Source organism: Cervus canadensis, chromosome 4, assembly GCF_019320065.1.
Source record: "Cervus canadensis isolate Bull #8, Minnesota chromosome 4, ASM1932006v1, whole genome shotgun sequence".
In the NCBI taxonomy this organism is placed as follows: domain Eukaryota; kingdom Metazoa; phylum Chordata; class Mammalia; order Artiodactyla; family Cervidae; genus Cervus; species Cervus canadensis.
Genome location: NC_057389.1, coordinates 100356858 through 100377367, shown reverse-complemented (window position 1 = coordinate 100377367; position 20510 = coordinate 100356858). Strand labels below are relative to the sequence as shown.

Sequence of the window (20510 nt, the reverse complement as noted above, 5' to 3'; positions counted from 1 at the left end):
CACAGAGAAATACCTTGCAATCCTACACACTAACAATGAGAAAACAGAAAGAGAAATTAAGAAAACAATTCCATTCACCATTGCAACATAAAGAATAAAACACTTAGGAATATATCTACCTAAAGAAACAAAAGACCTATATATAGAAAACTATAAAACACTGATGAAAGAAATCAAAGAGGACACAAATAGATGGAGAAATATACCATGTTCTTGGATCAGAAGAATCAATATAGTAAAAATGAGTATACTACCAAAAGCAATCTATAGATTCTATGCAATCCCTGTCAAGCTACCAACGGTATTTTTCAGAGAACTAGAACAAATAATTTCACAATTTGTATGGAAATACAAGAAACCTTGAACAGCCAAAGCAATCTTGAGAAAGAAGAAGGGAACTGGAGGAATCAACCTCCCTGACTTCAGGCTCTACTACAAAGCCACAGTCATCAAAACAGTATGGTACTGGCATAAAGACAGAAATATAGATCTATGGAACAAAATCAAAAGCCCAGAGATAAATCTACACACCTATGGACACCTTATCTTTGACAAAGGAGGCAAGAATATACAACGGAGAAAAGACAATATCTTTAACAAGTGGTGCTGGGAAAATTGGTCAACCACTTGTAAAAGAATGAAACTAGAACACTTTCTAACACTATACACAAAAATAAACTCAAAATGGATTAAAGATCTAAGACCAGAAACTATGAAACTCCTAGAGGAGAACATAGGCAAGACACTCTCTGACATAAATCACAGCAGGATCCTCTATGATCCACCTCCCAGAGTAATGGAAATAAAAGCAAAAATACACAAATGGGACCTAATTAAACTTAAAAGCTTTCTCACAACAAAGGAAACTATAAGCAAGGTGAAAAGACAGCCTTCAGAATGGGAGAAAATAACAGCAATTGAAGCAATGGACAAAGAATTAATCTCAAAAATATATAAGCAACTCCTGCAGCTCAATTCCAGAAAAATAAATGACCCAATCAAAAAATGGGCCAAAGAACTACATAGACATTTCTCCAAAGAAGACATACAGATGGCTAACAAACACATGAAAAGATGCTCAACGTCACTCATTATCAGAGAAAGGCAAATCAAAACCACAATGAGGTACCATCTCACGCTAGTCAGAATGGCTGCTATCCAAAAATCTACAAACAATAAATGCTGGAGAGGGTGTGGAGAAAAGGGAACCCTCTTACACTGTTGGTGGGAATGCAAACTAGTACAGCCGCTACTAAGAACAGTGTGGAGATTCCTTAAAAAACTGGAAATAGAACTGCCATATGACCCAGCAATCCCATTGCTGGGCATACACACTGAGGAAACCAGAATTGAGAGAGACACATGTACCCCAATGTTCATTGCAGCACTGTTTATAATAGCCAGGACATGGAAGCAACTTAGATGCCTGTAAGCAAATGAATGGATAAGAAATCTGTGGTACATATACACAATGGAATATTACTCAACCATTAAAAAGAATACCTTTGATTCAGTTCTAATGAGATGGATGAAACTGGAGCCTATTATACAGAGTGAATTAAACCAGAAAGAAAAACACCAATACAGTATACTAATGCTTTTAAATGGAATTTAGAGAAATTGTAATGATAACCCTATATGTGAGACAGCAAAAGAGACACAGATGTATAGAACAGTCTTTTGGACTCTGTGGGAGAAGGCGAGGGTAGGATGATCTGAGAGAATAGCATTGAAACATCTGTATTATCGTATGTGAAAAAGATCACCAGTCCAGGTTTGATTCATGAGACAGGGTGCTCAGGGCTGGTGCACTGGGACGACTCTGAGGGATAGGATGGGGAGGGAGGTGGGAGGGGGGTTCAGGATGGGAAACACATGTACACCCATGGCTGATTCACGTCAGTGTATGGCAAAACCCACTACAATATTGTATAGTAATTAGACTCCAATTAAAACAAATAAATTAAAAAAATAAAAAAAATAAAAATGGAATCATGGTTGGGATTATTTGTTGGGAACCTTAAGGTTTATTCCTCTGGGAAGACAGGGCAGTTCATGTAAAGAGTAATAAATGTTGACTGCCTCTGAGTTGTAATATTGTCTCCCAGACACAGAAAATGAGCAGGAAAGTGTTTCTATCTGTCCAGATCAGCATCCCTCAGGGAGATCAGTTATTAGAGGTGGTGGAAACAAGAGAGAAATATGGTAATGAGCAGACACGGGAAGCTATAAATATCTCCTCTGCTGCATCCCTCAGCCTGTGCATCCTTGGGCTGGACGGGACACGGTTGTTGTTTTTGTAGTCATTACTGACTTAGGGGACCGATGCTTGACTGCATCCCACTGTCTTGTCTGGGAACAGAGCTTCTATTGCCATCATCAACCATTCAATAGGAATTTGAACATCTCTGTTGAGACCTTCCTCTCAGAGACTCACCCAGGTGAGTCAAGAACCAGATAAATACTGCAGAAGATCAAAGGGAATGACAATCAAAACATTCACCCGAGTTCATCTGAGAGCCAGTCCAGGCTAACCCAGAGGCAAGATCATTGAAGTTGTTTGTGTGCTTGATTAATAATATATTCATTTTTTATTCCAAAAATAGAAGTGAAAATTTAACTAACAATGCAAGGTCAGGGTTAACCATTAAAAGCTGAACATGAAAGCCCAATGAGAAGAGGGAATAGGAGGTATAAAGTGCTTCCAGTAAGAGTAGAATATAAGTTCAAGGATTTTGCAGTTAACTGGAGAAGAGACAAAGGGTATTAGCTGTGGAAGGATGTACAGAGATGTGAGGACTTTTTTTTTTTTTTTTTAATATGGAGCATATTTGACTATGATGAGGAGTATCCAGACTAAGGAATGCCTCCACATATTTTCTTGAAACAGCAGTTCATGAGATATACATATATTTGACAGTATTTCTTCTCTCAATGTAGAAAATAAAACATACTATTATGTGAAAAATGATGTATTAATGAGCTTCATCTGTACTTATTTCCTGTAAGAGTGAATACATTTGTAGATAAGCTAACCAATCAGTTTCTATGTTGAAAATGTAGAGACATGACTAATCAGGACATTTCTGCTTTTTAATTTATTTTTTTAAAATATATTTATTTATTTTAATTGGAAGATGGTTACTTTATAAGATTGTGATGGCTTTTGCAACACATTAACATGCATTGGCCATAGGTATACATGTGTCTCCTCAGCAGAAACCCCCTCACACCTCCTTCCCCACCCCATCCCTCCAGGTGAATCCAGCATGTTTTACTTCTGTTTTATATTTTATTCTTCCAAACAAAGAATTAAAAATTTTCATCAAGCTTGCTGTTTGCCATTTACTTATTTTATGTATATATATAAAGTTTGTACATAATGTCTGAGAGTTTATAAATTTTGTGTGGCGAAATCAGTGTCAATTCATCTTATTGCTTTTCATTTTTTGCAATTCATCTTTATTGCTTTAAAAAAAAAGTGTAACTGAAGGAATAGAGTTGTCACTTAAATATTCTTTACTTAAAAATCCTTGCTCTAAGTAGAAATGAAAATGTTCTTCTGTTTATCAGGTGCTAATAAATCATGCTTTTTTATGCATTTCCAACTACCTTTGATATCTCTTATCCCTTATTGTTTAATTTATTCTATTTTGATCAGATCTATCTATGAATGTTGCACATATTCAGTCACTAATATTTGGAAGGCATTCTCCTCTACATTTAACTAAAGACAACTTTATGTTCCATACCTGAATTTGAGTCCATATGTCCCCATGGAAGAGGAAGTTATAACTTAGGTCCTGCTTCCTCCCCACATTATAAAAGAGTTTCTGTCATAGTCTTTCATTTTCAAATCTAAAATTGAATTAGTGACACATGTGATATCATTAAATTGTAATTATCATATATCATTTCTTTGAGAAGTCATTTCTGGACTTTCCTTAAGTTTTGTTTCCTATAGGCATTTTTAAAAAAAAGTATCTTTTATTGAGATGTAATCAACATATGTTATATTAGTTTCAGGTTTATAACATAATGATCCAATATTTATATATATTTTGAAATGGTTACCAAAATGAGTCTAGTTAATACATGCCACCAAGTGTAGTTACAATTTTTACCTTGATAGAAACTTTTAAGATTTACTGTATTAGCAACTTTCAAATATGCAATGCAGTAGTATTAACTATAGTCACAATACTGCATATTATAGCCCCATGACTTATTTATCTTATAACTGGAAGTGTGTACCTGTGACCCCTTTCATCCAGTTTACCGACTCCCACTCCCTGCTCCTGCCTCTGGCAGTCACAATCTGTTCTCTCTATCTATGAGCTTGGCTTCTGGTTTTGTTTTTTTGATTCCACATATAAGCAAGGTCTCACAATGTTTATTTTTCTCTGTCTGACTTATTTCATTCTTCATAAAAGCCTGCATGGCAATGAAGACGCAGCACAGACAAAATAAATAAATAAATAATTTATTTAAAAAATAATATTAAGAAATAAAACAAAACAAATAGGATATAAATATGCAATATGCAGTATAGGGAGTATAACCAATATTCTGGAATAATTTTAAATGGAGTATAATCTATAAAAACATCAAATCACTATGTTGTACACCTGAAACTAATAAAACAGTTTCGATACACCAGTTTTTATGAAAAGAATGAAATCTTGCTATTAGCAACAACTTGGTTGGAACTTGAAGCCATTATGCTAAGTGAGATAAGTCATATAGGCTTTTTAACATATGGAGTTTCCTAAAGCACTGAAGACACATGTGGACTTTATGACTTGAAGTTTCAGCAGTAACACGGAGGCTACATAATTTTTCAGCATTCTCTGACAATATCTCTCCTCACTAATCCTCCTGCTCATTTTCCCTCACCAGATTGGCTTCCTTGTATCCACTGGGTCATCTTAAACAAGCACTTTCCTCAGGGCCTGTACACTGGCTGCTCCCTTGTAAGGACACTCTTCCCCAAGTCTGTTCATGACACTCACCCTTCTTTGAAGTCTGTTCAAATAGCATCTTGTTTGCAGTTCTTATCTAAACATGCATAAAATAGTATTTCCTTTTCACTCTTGCTTTTATGCCAGCTTTCTTTTTATTTTATGGGTCTCTTTTTAAGAGACCCGTAAGCATAAGACATGCTATATACACATTTAAATTTCTATGTAACTTTTTATTTGCTTATATCCTTTTTGCCCAACCAGATTTTATGAGCTTTTGTTTTCCAACACCCTAACTCCCTGCATAGATAGCACCTGGAATATTGTCACAATTCAATTTATATTCTTCAAATGCATGAAAGAATTTCTCATTAAAATTGTAGTAAACATGTTGGGGGAAACTCTGACCGCGAGACAACTCTGCTAACTAGAGATGCCACAGGAGGTTCCTTCAAGTGCATAAGATCCATGAACAAAATGTTGAAAGCAATTATTGATGGCAAAATATAAATGGTAGCATTTCTACCACATGAGTAATGATGCTTTTGTGTGGAAATAAATCATGCTATTTCCTTCTTTTTCCATAGTCACCATCAACACATGGCAATAAGAAACCTAACAGGAGTTTCACAGTTTCTTCTTCTGGGATTCTCAGAGGAATTAAAATTGCAACCATTCATATTTGGTCTTTTCTTCTCCATGTACCTGATCACTGTATTTGGAAACTTGCTCATCATACTGGCCATCAGCTCAGAAGCCCACCTCCACACCCCCATGTATTTCTTCCTCTCCAACCTGTCCTTTGTGGACATTTGTTTCACCTCCACCACCATCCCAAAGATGCTGTGGAATATCCAGACACAGAGCAAAGTCATAACCTATGAAGGCTGCATCACCCAGGTGTATTTTTTCATGCTCTTTGCAGGACTGGACATCTTGCTCCTAACAGTGATGGCCTATGACCGCTTCATGGCCATCTGTCACCCCCTGCACTACATGGTCATCATGAACCCCCAGCTCTGTGAACTGTTGGTGCTGGTGTCCTGGGTCATCAGCATCCTGCATTCCTTGTTACAAAGCTTAAGTTTGTTGAGACTGACATTCTGTACATTCTTAGAAATCCCTCACTTTTCCTGTGAACTCAATCAGATGATCCAACTTGCCAGTTCGGACACCTTTCTCAATAATGTGGTGATGTATTCTGGAGCTGTGCTGCTGGCCGGGGGTTCCCTCACGTGTATTCTTTACTCTTACTCTAGGATAGTTTCTTCCATAGGCAGAATCTCATCATCTCAGGGGAAGTATAAAGCATTTTCCACCTGTGCATCTCACCTCTCTGTTGTCTCCTTATTTTATTGTACAGGTTTAGGAGTATACCTCAGCTCTGCTGGTACCCACAGCATCCACTCAAGTGCAACAGCCTCGGTGATGTACACTGTGGTCACACCCATGCTGAACCCCTTCATCTATAGTCTGAGAAATAAAGACTTACAGAAGGGTCTGAAAAAATTCTTTGGAAACATAATCATAAAAGGTCCTATTGGCATAGGTCATAAGAAGTAATTAGTCGCTAAGTCATGTCCAACTCTCTGTGACCCTTTAAAGACTGTAGCCCTCCAGGCTCTGTCCATAGGATTTCCCAGGCAAGTATACTGGAGTGGGTTGCCACGCCCTCCTCCAGGGGATCTTCCTGAACCAGGAATCAAACCCATATTTGCTATGTCTCCTGAATTGCAGGTGGATTCTTTACTCGCTCAGCCAACAGGGAAGCCCAAGAGGTCTGAATTCTCCTGGCTTATAACCCGATCTCTTGAGAACAGAGCATCAGCAGGAAAAATTTCTTTCTGTCCAGGTCAAGTTCCATAGGGAATTCATGTGCTTACAGGCCATCGAAAAATGAGAGAAATGTACATAATGAGCAGACAGAGAGAGCTGTAAATATCTCCTCTGCTGTGGTCCCTGAGTTTGCACAACCTGGGTGTGGATGAGACACAGTTGTTGCTTTTGGAGTCCTAAGTCTGGCTTAAGTTTTGATAGTTTAACCCTTCCTGTGGCCTCATCTGCACACAGAGCTTCAGTCTCCATCATCAACCATCCAGGAAGGAATTCAGACTTCACCTAGGGAACTTTCTCTCAGAGTTCCCATGCTGGTGATTCTAAGAGCCCAAAAGACACTGCAGGAACAGGTCATAGAAAATGAAAATCAAGAATATTTACCTGAGGACATGTGAAAAATTATTCAGTCTATCCCAGAGTCCAAAGAACACTGTGGTGGTTTGCTTGTTTGATTGAAAGATTAAAGTATTTTTTAGATGCTAAAAAGATACCTCAGTAAGGCAATGCTCAGTGATGACAATTAAATGACAGGAAAGGAAGCCCAATTACAAAAGACAAGAGAGTCATAAAGGGCTTCCAGGTGGAGTATAATAGAAAGTATATCCAAGTATCTTACTAATTCACTGGAAGAAAGAGGTATGGTGTTAACTGGAGGGACATAAAATGAAGTGAAGGCATTTTTTTCTAACTTTCAATAAAGGGCATATTTGACTATATTTCCTTACTGATGAGAAAGGTCCATACCAAAGAAGGCCTGCAAACACATCCTTGCAAGAGCAGTTGCAAGAGACATGTATTTCACAGTATCTTCTATGGGGAAAAAAAAAATGGAAGGACAATAATTAATTTGCATAAAGGGGAATGCTAATGAACTTGAATTATTCCATTACTTGTGATGCTTGAATATGTAAGTGGATTTGATAACTATTTACTTTCTGTATCTCAAATTATTGTTATGACTCCTTTCCTTGGTAGAATAGAACTGGAGAATTTCTCTTCTTGCTTATAATTATGATCATTTTTTATGTGTAATGTAATTTTTTATTTAATTTTATTTTTTTCATTTATTTTTATTAGTTGGAGGCTAATTACTTTACAATATTGTAGTGGTTTTTGTCATACATTGACATGAATCATCTTTCAAATAAACAGTTGGAGGTTCCCACCACCCCCTCATACTGGCTATTTGTCCTTTAGTTCTTTACTTATGTATAGATGTGTTTGAGGGGAATTGTGAATATACGTGAATTTGGTGTGGTCAGACTTCTCAGTTAATCATATCGTATACTCTCCGTCGCCTTCTATTTATTTGTTTATTGGCAGACAGTTGCTTCACCACGCCGTGGTGGTTTCTCAGCGCTGTGACGTGAATCAGCTGTATGTACACACACATCCCCTCCCTCGGAGACCTCCCTCCCATCCCCGTCCGTCTCTCTAGGTCGTCACAGGGACTGAGCTGAGCTCCCTGTGCGGCACCGTAGGCTGCCTCTAGCTTCTGTTTTACACACGGCATTGCTCCTGCGTCAGTCCCGGTCTCCCAGTTCATCCCCCTTCTCCCCTCCAGCTGTGTCCATATGTCTTTTCCCGATGTCTGTGTCTCTGTTCCCGCCCAATAAATAGGTTCCTCTGTACCATTTTCCTAGATTCCACTTACATGCATCACTATAGATTTTTTTTTTTTAATTTTTTTTTCTGAAAGAAATTGAGCTGTCAGTTTAATATTCTCCACTTGCCGATCATTGTTTTAGACAAAAATGAAGTTGAAAGTTCTGTATCCTTCGTGCTAATAAATCACCGTTTACAGTTTTTCCAACATGCATTTACACCCCTGCTATTTCTAGTTGCTCCTTTATTTATTTATTTTTGGCCATCCTACATGGCATATGGGATCTTAGTTCTCTGACCAGGGATGGAACTTGTGTCCCTTGCAGTGGAAGTGCCGATTCTTAAACATTGGACCACCCGGGAAATCCCTAATTTCTCCTTTTTATTAGACCTATATTTAAAAGTTGCTTCACATCAAGCCATCACTTGGAAGGCATTCTTCTTTATCATTTGCCTAATGATCACTATACCTTCTTTGAAAATTGAAAGTGAAAGTCACTCAGTCATGCCAGACTCTTTGTGAGCCCATGGACTCCTCTGTCCATGGAATTCTCCAGGCAAGAATACAGGGATGGGTTGCCATTCCTTTCTCCAGGAGATCTTCCTGACCCAGGAATCGAACCTGGGTCTCCTGCATTGCAGGCAGATTCTTTACCATCTGAGCTACCAGGGTACACTGAAATCCACAGCTATTCACATAAGGTGAAATTATAACTTAAATACTGCTTTCTCCCTACATTTTAAAAGTCATTCTGTTTCATTCTTTTTTTCAAGTTGTTGGCAGCTTAACTTTATATTAATGATCCATGTTGATTTTGTTAAGTTGTTACTATTTCACATTTTTATATAACAGAAATTTTCATTCCATTTTGTTACATACAGTTGTTTTGAAACTACTTTACTTAACCTAGTTTCATTCAAGTTAACATTTTTTGCCATAAATTCTTTAGATTATTTTAAAACTTCTCTTTCTGTATTATGCACACATATATACTCATACTAAAAGCACAATCGTTTTTCTTACTTTTGTCCCATTTTCCTTCTTACTCAATATTTCCTCACTATATACCCTCTCAGCACTAATGATGATGACATGATGATGACAGTGATGGTTCGCTATTATCATGGCATATGCCATTTCATGCACCATTTCATGGTGTGCCTGTGTTACTCTCATTTTGCCATTCCTAATCTTTATCATTAAACAACTGCTATGCAAATGCTATAAAAATATGTTGAGTTAGTTATGTTCAAACTGTCATTCTAACCAAGCATCCCCAGGCCACTTTGAGCAATGCCCAGACTTCTATGACAGTCACATGAGCAGGGGTCCACAGAGGTCAGAGAGGCTCTAACACCTGCAGAACACGGGACAGACCCCATCACAGTGAACTGGACCTGAATGCCAATTGTGCCAACACGGAAGAATCCTCAGTTAAAGAATCTCTGTATTTCATACTTCTCCTTTCAGAAATAGAAACCAAGATAGAACACATTCATCGTTGCCAAAGGAGGGACGTGGGGGTGGAATGGATTGGGAGATTGGGACTGGCATGTATACACTGCTATGTATAAAAGAGCAGCTAGTGAGAAATCACTGTGCAGCACAGGGAACCCTACTCGGAGCTCTGCGGTGACCTAAAGGGGGATAGAATCCAAAACAAGAGGGGATATGTGTGCATATGTTTATAACTGATTCATGTGTATAACAGAAACTGACACAGCATTATGAGACAATTACACTGTAGTATTTATTGTTTTTAAGTTAGAGATAAGGGGAGAATGAGAGTAAGCAGAGGCCAAGGAGGCCCAGAACACACAGTGGGGAGAGGAAGCGGTGATCAATTGCTGCCATGAAGAGAAGATAGATACAGGAAATTTCTATCACACATTTAATGACTTAGTTATTTAAAGGAAGGGCTTTCCAGGTGTCTCAGCAGTAAAGAATCTGCATGCAATGCATGAGATGTGGGGTTCCATCCCTCGATTGGGAAGATCCCATGGAGTAGGAAATGACAACTCACTTCAGTATTCTTGCCTAGGAAATCATATGGACAGAGGAACTTGGTGGGCTGCAGTCCATGGGGTCACAAAAGAGTCAGTCATGACTGAGCAATTAAACAACAACAAATGTTAAAGGAAGTGAAAGCAAAAAAGTCAAGGATGCTGAGCTTGGAAACAATGAGTTTTAGATCTTCAGCTTCTGGAAATGCAACCCACTATGATCTCTATTTCCCTGTTCCTGATCTAGTGTTAAATTTTCCTATTTCAGTGCATTTGTTTGTGAGACTTATTTCTCCTAGCATTGCTTTAGACTACCTCAGTTTCTGACATGCTTCTTGAGCATTGTCTGTGTCCATCATAGTGCTTATTTTAATTGCAATATGACATTTATTTCTGTAAGTCTTTTACAAATGTATTTTTTCTTGGTTAAATTGTATCATCCTTGAATTGGGTTAAAAATCTTCGGTGACTAGCTTACTGTATAGCCTAGAGGAGGTATTCAGTAAGCATTTATTTAATAAGTGGATTAATGGACAATACATACATCTTTTCTTATTCCCATAAAATTTTGTTTTTACTCATTTTTTAAAAATTAACATCCTTTTTTTTTTCTTTTGTCACACAGCATTTGGGTCTTTGTTCCCTGACCAGGGATTGAACCCTTGATCCTTGCATTGGAAGCATGGAGTCTTAACTACCAGACTGCTAGGGTAGTTCCCAAAATTTAGCATCTTGTTTGTACTGTCCACTTTGGATATATTCTTGACTATGGTAATTGTTAAAGATATTTGTCAGTCTGAAAGCATTTAAGTTCCTAATGGAAAAAATCTTACTCACTATTAAAATAAAAATTGATTTAAAGTAAAAAAAAAGAATATCTGTAGTTTGACTATTAATAGCTATCTTCAGATTGTTTCCCTAAAAAGTTGTAATACCTCACATTTCTTCCATGAAAATCAGAGACTGCTTCTTTACTACCACTAGCACATTTGAGGGTAATTATTCTTACCCCAAAATGTGGAAGGTCTTTAAGTTTTTCGCAGGACAATAGTATGATAAAGATTTTTTGCTGTTCTCTTAGACTATATACTGAGTTCAAGCAAAGATTTTTATGCTTGGTCATGATTTTGATTTGCCTAGTATTATTATTATGTACCCACATGTTATATGACCATTTTTCTATAGGTATCAATCTTTCAAATAATTTTTACAAAATATTGTTTTTGAACTGACTTAAAGTACTTACTTTTTGTCATAAATTATTCCTCTAGTTAAAAATGTCTATTGTCTTACTTCTGAATATCTTGACTTATTTGCCATGGTTTCACCTACCCAAAGACTTTATATGTAGATTGCAAGATGTTTACCTATGAAATGTCTGTTACTCTTACACTGAGGTCATAACCTTTCTAATTTTTTATAAGATGTTTTACAGTGGGAAACTATAGACTTGGCAAAATAAATAGACATTTGTGTTTAATTTCATCAACAATTCACTTCTTCCTAATAAAGTGAAATGCAATCTTTTTTTTTTTTTATTTTTATTTTTTTATAAGTTGGAGGCTAATTACTTCACAACATTTCAGTGGGTTTTGTCATACATTGATATGAATCAGCCATAGATTTACTTACCACATATTAAATGTACATAAATAGAGACCTAAATCCTAATGTATTCAAGAAATAACTGAGAATGTGCTATATACCAGAACATTCTAGGAAGATTATGTTTTATGTTATTTTATATCTGAGTCATTGTCAATTTAATTACTCCATTTTGATATCATGAGTCAGAATGTCTCTCAGTCCTGTTGACTCTTTGCGACCCATGGACTATATATACAGTCCATAGCATTCTCCAGGCCAGAATACTGGTGTGGGTAGCCGTTCCTTTCTCCAGAGGATCTTCCCAACTCAGTAATCAAACCAGGACTCCTGCATTGCAGGCAGATTCTTTACCAGCTGAACCACAAGGAAAACCCATAAATTACTGCTGTTATATTTGTTACACAATTAGCTTTCGACACTGCATTCACATTTGTTTCCTAAACTTGTCTTGAAACCATGCTATTTAACCTGGTTTCATACTCCTTTTCCAAATTTTTCATTTTTTCTAAATTCATTTTTGTACAAGTGCGTATATATTCAGTTCAGTTCAGTTTAGTTGCTCAGTCATGTCTGACTCTTTATATTGAACATATGTATTCACACATGGTTAAAATACAAACTTGAACATAAAAGGTGAAGTCTTTATCTGCTTGGAATCTGTGTTCATTGAGAAGATGAGTACAGTGAAGTAGATGTATGAATAACACAATGTCTCAGATAACTAATACGAAGAATGTTTCTCAGAGAGAAGGTTGGAATCATCATGACATGTATATTGTATGTGTATGGTCTGTGGAGGTCACTGATGGTTGGGCAAACTACGAACAAAGAATTAAGAGAAAAATGATGAAAACCCAAGAGTAGCAAAGAGAAGGGGCCACTTATGAAAAGAGAGAAAGAGGATTGCCTAGTCTGCTATTGGACCACAGAAAAACAACTAAACCAAAAAATATAAAACAGACACTGGAAAAAGAGGTTTTGCGGCCTCATCTTAAAGATGGGCTTTCCAGGTGACGCTAGTGGTAAAGAACCTGCATGCCAATGTGGGAGACATGAGTTGTGGGTTCGATCCCTGGGTCAGGAAGATCCCCTGGAGGAGGAAATGGCAACCCACTCCAGTATTCTTGTCTGGAGAATCCCATGGACAGAGGAGCCTAGTGGGCTACGGTTCATGGGTTTGCAAAGAGTCAGAGATGATTAAAGCAACTTAGCACAGGATAGCACATTAAAAGTGGTCAACATTCATTTTACATTATGTACTGTACTTTATAAACATCCTTTTACAAAGTGTTGTTGTTGTTGTTTTGTTTTTTTGCCTTTGCTCATTTTTATCTTGAGTGGTATAATCTGCAAGTGTTTTAAAGCATAAAGACATCACTACTTTATCTTTTGGGTAAGTGTATTCTTTTATATCATTTTTCCTGGGCATCAAGGGAGTATAATAGCACATGAAATGTCACCAGAACCAATGAAGGCTTTCTTTACTACAGTCTGTCAGGGACCATTTGAGCTTATGAGATCCTTCTTTTCTCTTATGTCCAATTCCCCGCCCCTCTCTCTCTCCCGATGTATACATACATCATTTTTCAGTTTTATTTATTTATTTATTTTTGCCTGTGCTGGGTCTTCATTGATGTGTGGGCTTTTCTCTAGTTGGGGCGAGCAGGGTCCACTTTCTAGTTGCAGTGTGCAGGCTGCTTATTGTGGTGGTTTCTGTTTGGGGGAGCACGGGCTCCAGGGAACTCTGACTCAGTAGTTGTGATGCATGGGCTTAGTTATCTGGCGGCATGTGGAATCTTCCTGGAACAGGGATCGAACCTGTGACCCCTGCATTGACAGCCAGATTCTTAACCACTGGACCACTAAGGAAGTCCACATATATATATATATATATCTTAAATTTCAGCTTTGAGAAAGAAAATAATATGTGTATATATATATATGTGTGTATATATATATATATTAATATATAATATATTATATACTATGTTATTGTATATAATATATTATATTATGTATATTCTATTATATATTATATTCCACTATTAATTATATTATATTAATATATTATATTATATATTATATTAATGTATAATATATTATGTGTGCTATATATATCTAAATATATATATATACAAACATATAGCATCACAGACTCAATGGGCATGAATGCGAGCAAACTCCAGGAGATAGTGAAGGACAGGGAGGCCTGATGTGTTGCAGTCCATGGAAAGAATCAGACATGACTTATTGACTGAACAACAACATGAGTTTATGTAATAAATGTTCAACAGAAGTTTAATATGAAGCATCAAATGGCTATACCAAAGCAGAGCTCCAAGTTTATTGGTACTGTGCTCTGTCATTTCAGTTGTGTCTAACTCCTTGCAACCCTATGGACTGTAGGCCACCAGGATCCTCTGTCCATGGGATTCTCCAGGCAAGAATACTGGAGTGAGTCGCCATTCCCTTCTCCAGGGGATCTTCCTGACCCACGGATCGAACTTGCGTCTCTTGTGTCCCCTGCATTGCAGGCAAATTCGTTACCCACTGAACTATCTGGGAATGTTGGAAAATTTACAATCTGGAATTTCTGAGTGACATTTCTAGGTAATTTGCCATGATCATCTTGAGTTATATCAACATCTAACTTAATAAGGGTAGTTAGGGGTGAAAACGACATGGAAGTTACACAGCCTAGGAAGGAAGGTTCTACGGTGTGTGTGTGTTTTCATGCCTTGTGAAGTGTGTTAAGTTCTCTAAGCAGGAGTTCTGAGCACATACATTCCAAGGTGAATCTTATAACAGAGTTCTAAACTCAACTGACAGAAGGGATTCATTAGTACTTACAAGCCAACTTTGCAACAATTTCCTAAGGTTCTAAAAATACATAATGTATATAAAGGACTCCTTAATATTTGATGGTTCAGCAGCAGTGGGGAGGCCACCTTCCTCCTCAGCATCCTATGACATCATCTGTCCTCACTCTCCCTCCTGCCCATTACCTTTCCCATACTGAACATCTTAAAGAAGTACCTCCTTTACACAGCTGTTCTCCCTACCTGGCACACATTTCATCTGATGTGTTCATGGAAATGTCACCTTGATTTTCAAGTTTTCAAGTCTTATCATGAACATCCATAAAAAATAGCACCCCTCTTTACTCATTCTGTTATACCTGCTTTCATTTTCTTCATAGCATCTGTCACGATCCAAGAAGCTATACATAACTTTTTTTTTTATAATTCTCTGGATTTTTCTCTGTAGATGGATAGTCAGAGCTTTTATTTTTCAGCACCCTATACTCATTGCCTAGACAGCACCTGGAACATTGTTGGCACACAATTTAAATGCCCTGAAAAAATGAAAGAATTTCTCCCTAAATATGAGAAATATCTGACTTGCCAGGGAAAATGCTGAAAGTCGAACAAGCTTGCTAATTAAAGATGATATAAGAAATTCCACCAAGGGGATTGAATTCATGAACAAATTTTTGAAATTAATATTATGTAAATGGCAGCCCTTCAACAATGTGAGTGATATCTAATTGTGTAAAAATCAGTCATGCTATTTTCCTCTTTCCTCATAGTTACCTTCAGCCCATGGTACCAAGGAACCTAACACATGTTTCAGAATTTCTGGTACCAAGGAACCTAACACATGTTTCAGAATTGCTGGTACCTTGCTTGCTGCCACCATTACCGGTATACTGCCCGGGTCCCAGGGATGAAGGCTTCTCTAATGGGTCTGAGAAATCCTGAGTCACAGACTCTATCACCATCTTGTAGGTAGTTGGCTTCTCCTGTATGTCCCCACCTTAAAAGTACAGGTTTGTGGAGTTATCTGATAACCTGGTAGGTTGTGCAGAGGCACCTTTCTTGTGTGGTGGAAGTTTTCTTGGCTGTTGATTGAAGGGGAAAGACAAAAGGAGTCTTTCATAAAGCCATGATGTAGAAGGCAAGATACTTTAAATAGAAAAACCCGAAGTCTCCACCAAAAGTGTATTAGAATGATTAAGTGAAATCAGAAAAGTTGCAAGATAAAATATTAATATACAGAAATCTATAGCTCCCTATACACTAATAATCAACTATAAGAAGGAGAAAGGTAATATATATATATATATATATAGTTAAAATCACATAAAACATGTCTAGAAATAACCTTAACCAATGAGGTGAAGATCTGTATTCAAAAATGTATAAAACATTGATGAAGAAAATCAAAGACAATAGAAAGAAATGAAAAGACATTCCTGTGCTTTTGGAGTGGAAGAAGTAATACTCTTAAAATGGCCATGCAACCAAAAACAATCTATAGATTTGATGCACTCTGAATTAAAATACTCATGATAATTTTCCCAGAAGTAGAACAAAATCCTAAAATTCACATGAAACTACAAGAGACCCAGAATTGTCAAAGCGATCCTGGGGAAATGACGATGACAACAAAGCTGGAGTCATGAGGATCCCAGACTTCAGACTGTACTCTCAACACCAAGACATGATGATCAGAACTGCATAGTACTGGCACAAAAACTGACTCATGAATCAATAGATGAGAATAGAGACCCCAGCAATAAACCCAAACATTTGTAACCAATCAATCTATGACAAGGGAGGAGGCAGGCATGCACCGTGGAGAAAAGATCAGTCCCTTCAACAAGGTGCACTGCCATAACTGAATGGGCATTTGTGCTCAGTCCTGTCCAGCTCTTTACAGCCTCGTGGACGAGCCCTCCAGGCTTCCCTGCAGGTGGGATTTCCCAGGCAAGAATACTGGAGTGGATTGCCATTTCCTTCTCCGGGGGATCTTCCTGACTCAAGGATAGAATCTGTGTCTCCTGTACTGGTGGGCAGATTCTTTGCCATTGAGCCACTTGGGAAGCTGGTGAAAACTAAACAGCCACGTGTAAAACAATGAGCTTAGAACATTTTCTCACACCACATATGAAGAAAAAATTCAAGATGGATTATGGACTTAATGTAAGACCTGAGTCATAAAATTCTGAGTAGTGAGGACATGGACAGTACATTTTTTACATAAATCATTGCAATATTGTTTAGGATCTCTGTCTTTTGGTTAAGGAAATAAAAGCAAAAATAAACAAATGGAACTTAATTAAATTGAAAAGATTTTTCACAGTAAAGGAAACCATCTAAGAAATGAAAAGACATCTATGTAATGGGATAAAATATTTGCAAATTATATCACTAGCAGGGATCAAAATACAAAATATATAAACAGCCTATACAACTCAATATAAAAAAATAAACAACTCAATAAAAAATGATCAAAATATCTGAATAGACATTTTTTTTCCCCTAAAGAAAACATACAGATGGATAACCAACACATGGCAGGTTGATCAGTATCATTAATTCCTACAGAAATGCAAACCAAAAAAGCATGAGATGTTACCTTGCACTTGTGGGGATAGCTATTATCAAAGAGTCTACAATTAATGAATTTTGAAGAGGATCTCAAGAAAAGGAAACCCTGTACACTGTTGGTAGGAAAGTAAATTGGTGCAGCCACTATAAAAAATAGTACAGAAGTTCCTCCAAAACTAGAATTAGAACTATGCTATGATTAAGCAATTCCACTTCTGAGTATTTATCCAAAAGATGTAAAAACACTAAATAACATGTATTGCTATATCCATTGCCACATAGTTAAGATAATCAACATATGGTTTCAACCAAAGTGTTCATTGGCAGAAGAATGGACAAAGATGATGTGTTCTATACAATAGAATACTACTTAGGTATAAAACAGTGAAATCTTACCATTTGGAACAATATGGCTAGACCTAGAAGGTATGGTTGTCTGAGGAGGCCTTATAAATAGCTGAGAAAAGAAAAGAAGCTAAAGGAAAAGGAGAAAGAGCTTGCTCAAATTCATGTCCTTTGAGTGAGTGATGCCATTCAACTGTCTCATCCTCTGTCTTCCCCTTCTCTTCCTTCCTTCAATCTTTCCCTGCATCAGGGTCTTTTGAGAGTCAGTTCTTCACATCAAATGGCCGAAATATTGGAGTTTCAGCTTCAGTATCAGTCCTTTCAATGAATATTCAGGATTGATTTCCTTTAGGATGGACTGGTTATATCTCCTTGCAGGCCAAGGGACTCTCAAGAGTCTTCTCCAACACCACAGTTCAAAAGCATCAATTCTTCAGTGCTCAGCTTTCTTTATAGTCCAACTCTCACATCCATACATGACTAGTGGAAAAAACATCGCCTTGACTAGATGGACCTTTGTTGGCAAAGTAATGTCTCTGTTTTTTAATATGCTGTTCAGATTGGTCATAGCTTTTCTTCCAAGGAGCAAGCATCTTTTAATTTATAGGTTAATATAAAATAATCTCTATCACCTGCAGTGATTTTGGAGCCCCAAAAATAAAGTCTGCCACTGTTTCCTCTGTTTCCCCATCTATTTGTCAAGAAGTGATGGGACCGGATGCCATGATCTTAGTTTTCTGTATGTTGAGCTTTAAGCCAACTTTTTCACTCTCCTCTTTCACTTTCATCAAGAGGCTTTTTAGTAGCTCTTCACTTTCTGCCATAAGTCTGGTGTCATCTGCATATCTGAGGTTATTGATATTTCTCCCAGCAATCTTGATTCCAGCTTGTGCTTCTTCCAGCCCAGCGTTTCTCATGATGTACTCTGCATATAAGTTAAATAAGCAGGATGACAATATACAACCTTGACATACTCATTTTCCTATTTGGAACCAGTCTGTTGTTCCATGTCCAGTTCTAACTGGTGCTTCCTGACCTGCATACAGGTTTCTCAAGAGGCAGGTCAGGTGGTCTGGTATTCCCATCTCTTTCAGAATTTTCCACAGTTTATTGTGATCCACACAGTCGAAGGCTTTGGCGTAGTCAATAAAGCAGAAATAGATGTTTTTCTGGAACTCTCTTGCTTTTTCGATGATCCAGCAGATATTGGCAATTTGATCTCTGATTCCTCTGCCTTTTCTAAAACCAGCTTGATCATCTGGAAGTTCACAGTTCACATATTGCTGAAGCCTGGGCTTGGAGAATTTTGAAGAATTATTTCACTATCATGTGAGATGAGTGCGATTATGCAGTAGTTTGAGCATTCTTTGGGATTGCCTTTCTTTGGGATTGGAATGAAAACTGACCTTTTCCAGTCCTGTGGCCACTGCTGAGTTTTCCAAATTTGCTGGCATATTGAGTGCAGGCTTTTCACAGCATCATCTTTCAGGATTTGAAATAGCTCAACTGGAGTTCCATCACCTCCACTAGCCTTGTTCATAGTGATGCTTTCTAAGGCCCACTTGACTTCACATTCCAGGATGTCTGGCTCTAGTGAGTGATCACATCATCGTGATTATGTGGGTCATGAAGATCTTTTTTGTACAGTTCTTCTGTGTATTCTTGCCACCTCTTCTTAGTATCTTCTGCTAGGTCCATATCATTTTTGTCCTTTATTGTGCCCATCTTTGCATGAAACATTCCCTTGGCATCTCTAATTTTCTTGAAGAGATCTCTAGTCTTTCCCATTCTATTGTTTTCCTTTATTTCTTTGCATTGATCACTTAGGAAGGCTTTCTTATCTCTCCTGGCTATTCTTTGGAATGCTGCATTCAAATGGGAATATCTTTTCTTTTTTCCTTTGCTTTTCACTTCTCTTCTTTTCACAGCTATTTGTAAGGCCTCCTCAGACAACCATTTTGCCTTTTTGCATTTCTTTTCCATGGGGATGGTCTTGATCCAGGTCTCCTGTACAATGTCACGAACCTTCATCCATAGTTTATCAGGTTTTCTGTCTATCAGATCTAGTCCCTTAAATCTATTTCTCACTTCCACTGTATAGTCATAAGGAATTTGATTTAGGGCATACCTGATATCTCTTATAAACTATATTTCCTATCTTCAAGAAAACTTAACTCTGTTTGGTTTTTAAAAATACAAATCCTTGGGTTTTACATTACTTGGATTCATGACAATTTTGCCAAAACAACTAGCCATTTCAGCTTTCTGTTACTAGCTAATGTCTATCCATCCTTCATCAGAAAATGTTTTTTAGTTACAAAAGTTATGTTTAGATCTTAGCACCTTATAGGTTTCTTACATTATGTATAAAAATGAGATTTTTAAACCCCAGTGCAAGGCCTGAAACCATAAAACTCTTAGAAGAGAAAGTAGGCAGAATACTCTTTGACATAAATCATGATAATGCTTTTTGGAACTCTGCTCTAAAGCAAAAGAAATAGATGGAAAAAAAATAAGCAAATGGGACCAAAATTAAATGCAAAAACAGAAAATTAAACCATCTACAGAGCCAAAAGATACGCTACAGAGTAGGAGTACATAGTTACAAAAACCAACTGACAAGGAGTTAATATTCAAAATACATAGTCGGTTCATACAACTCAATATTATATAAAGGAAAAAGAAAAAAAATGAAACATGAGCAGAACAACGAACAATATTTTTTCAAAAGAAGACTCATGGCAGATCAACATTATTA

General features: G+C 37.2%; 1 protein-coding gene across 1 annotated transcript; it reads left to right on the top strand.

Moving 5' to 3' along the window:
- Positions 1-5561: 5561 nt before the first annotated feature.
- LOC122440997 (olfactory receptor-like protein OLF4) lies at positions 5562-6524 on the top strand. The gene has a single exon (XM_043467633.1). It carries the CDS (start codon positions 5562-5564, stop codon positions 6522-6524), a length of 963 nt encoding a protein of 320 aa, XP_043323568.1.
- The last annotated feature ends 13986 nt before the right edge of the window (positions 6525-20510 follow it).

What these genes read in the sequence shown, in the direction of transcription:
- LOC122440997 (XM_043467633.1), top strand. Translation starts at nt 5,562, where the DNA reads ATGGCAATAAGAAACCTAACAGGAGTTTCACAGTTTCTTCTTCTGGGA.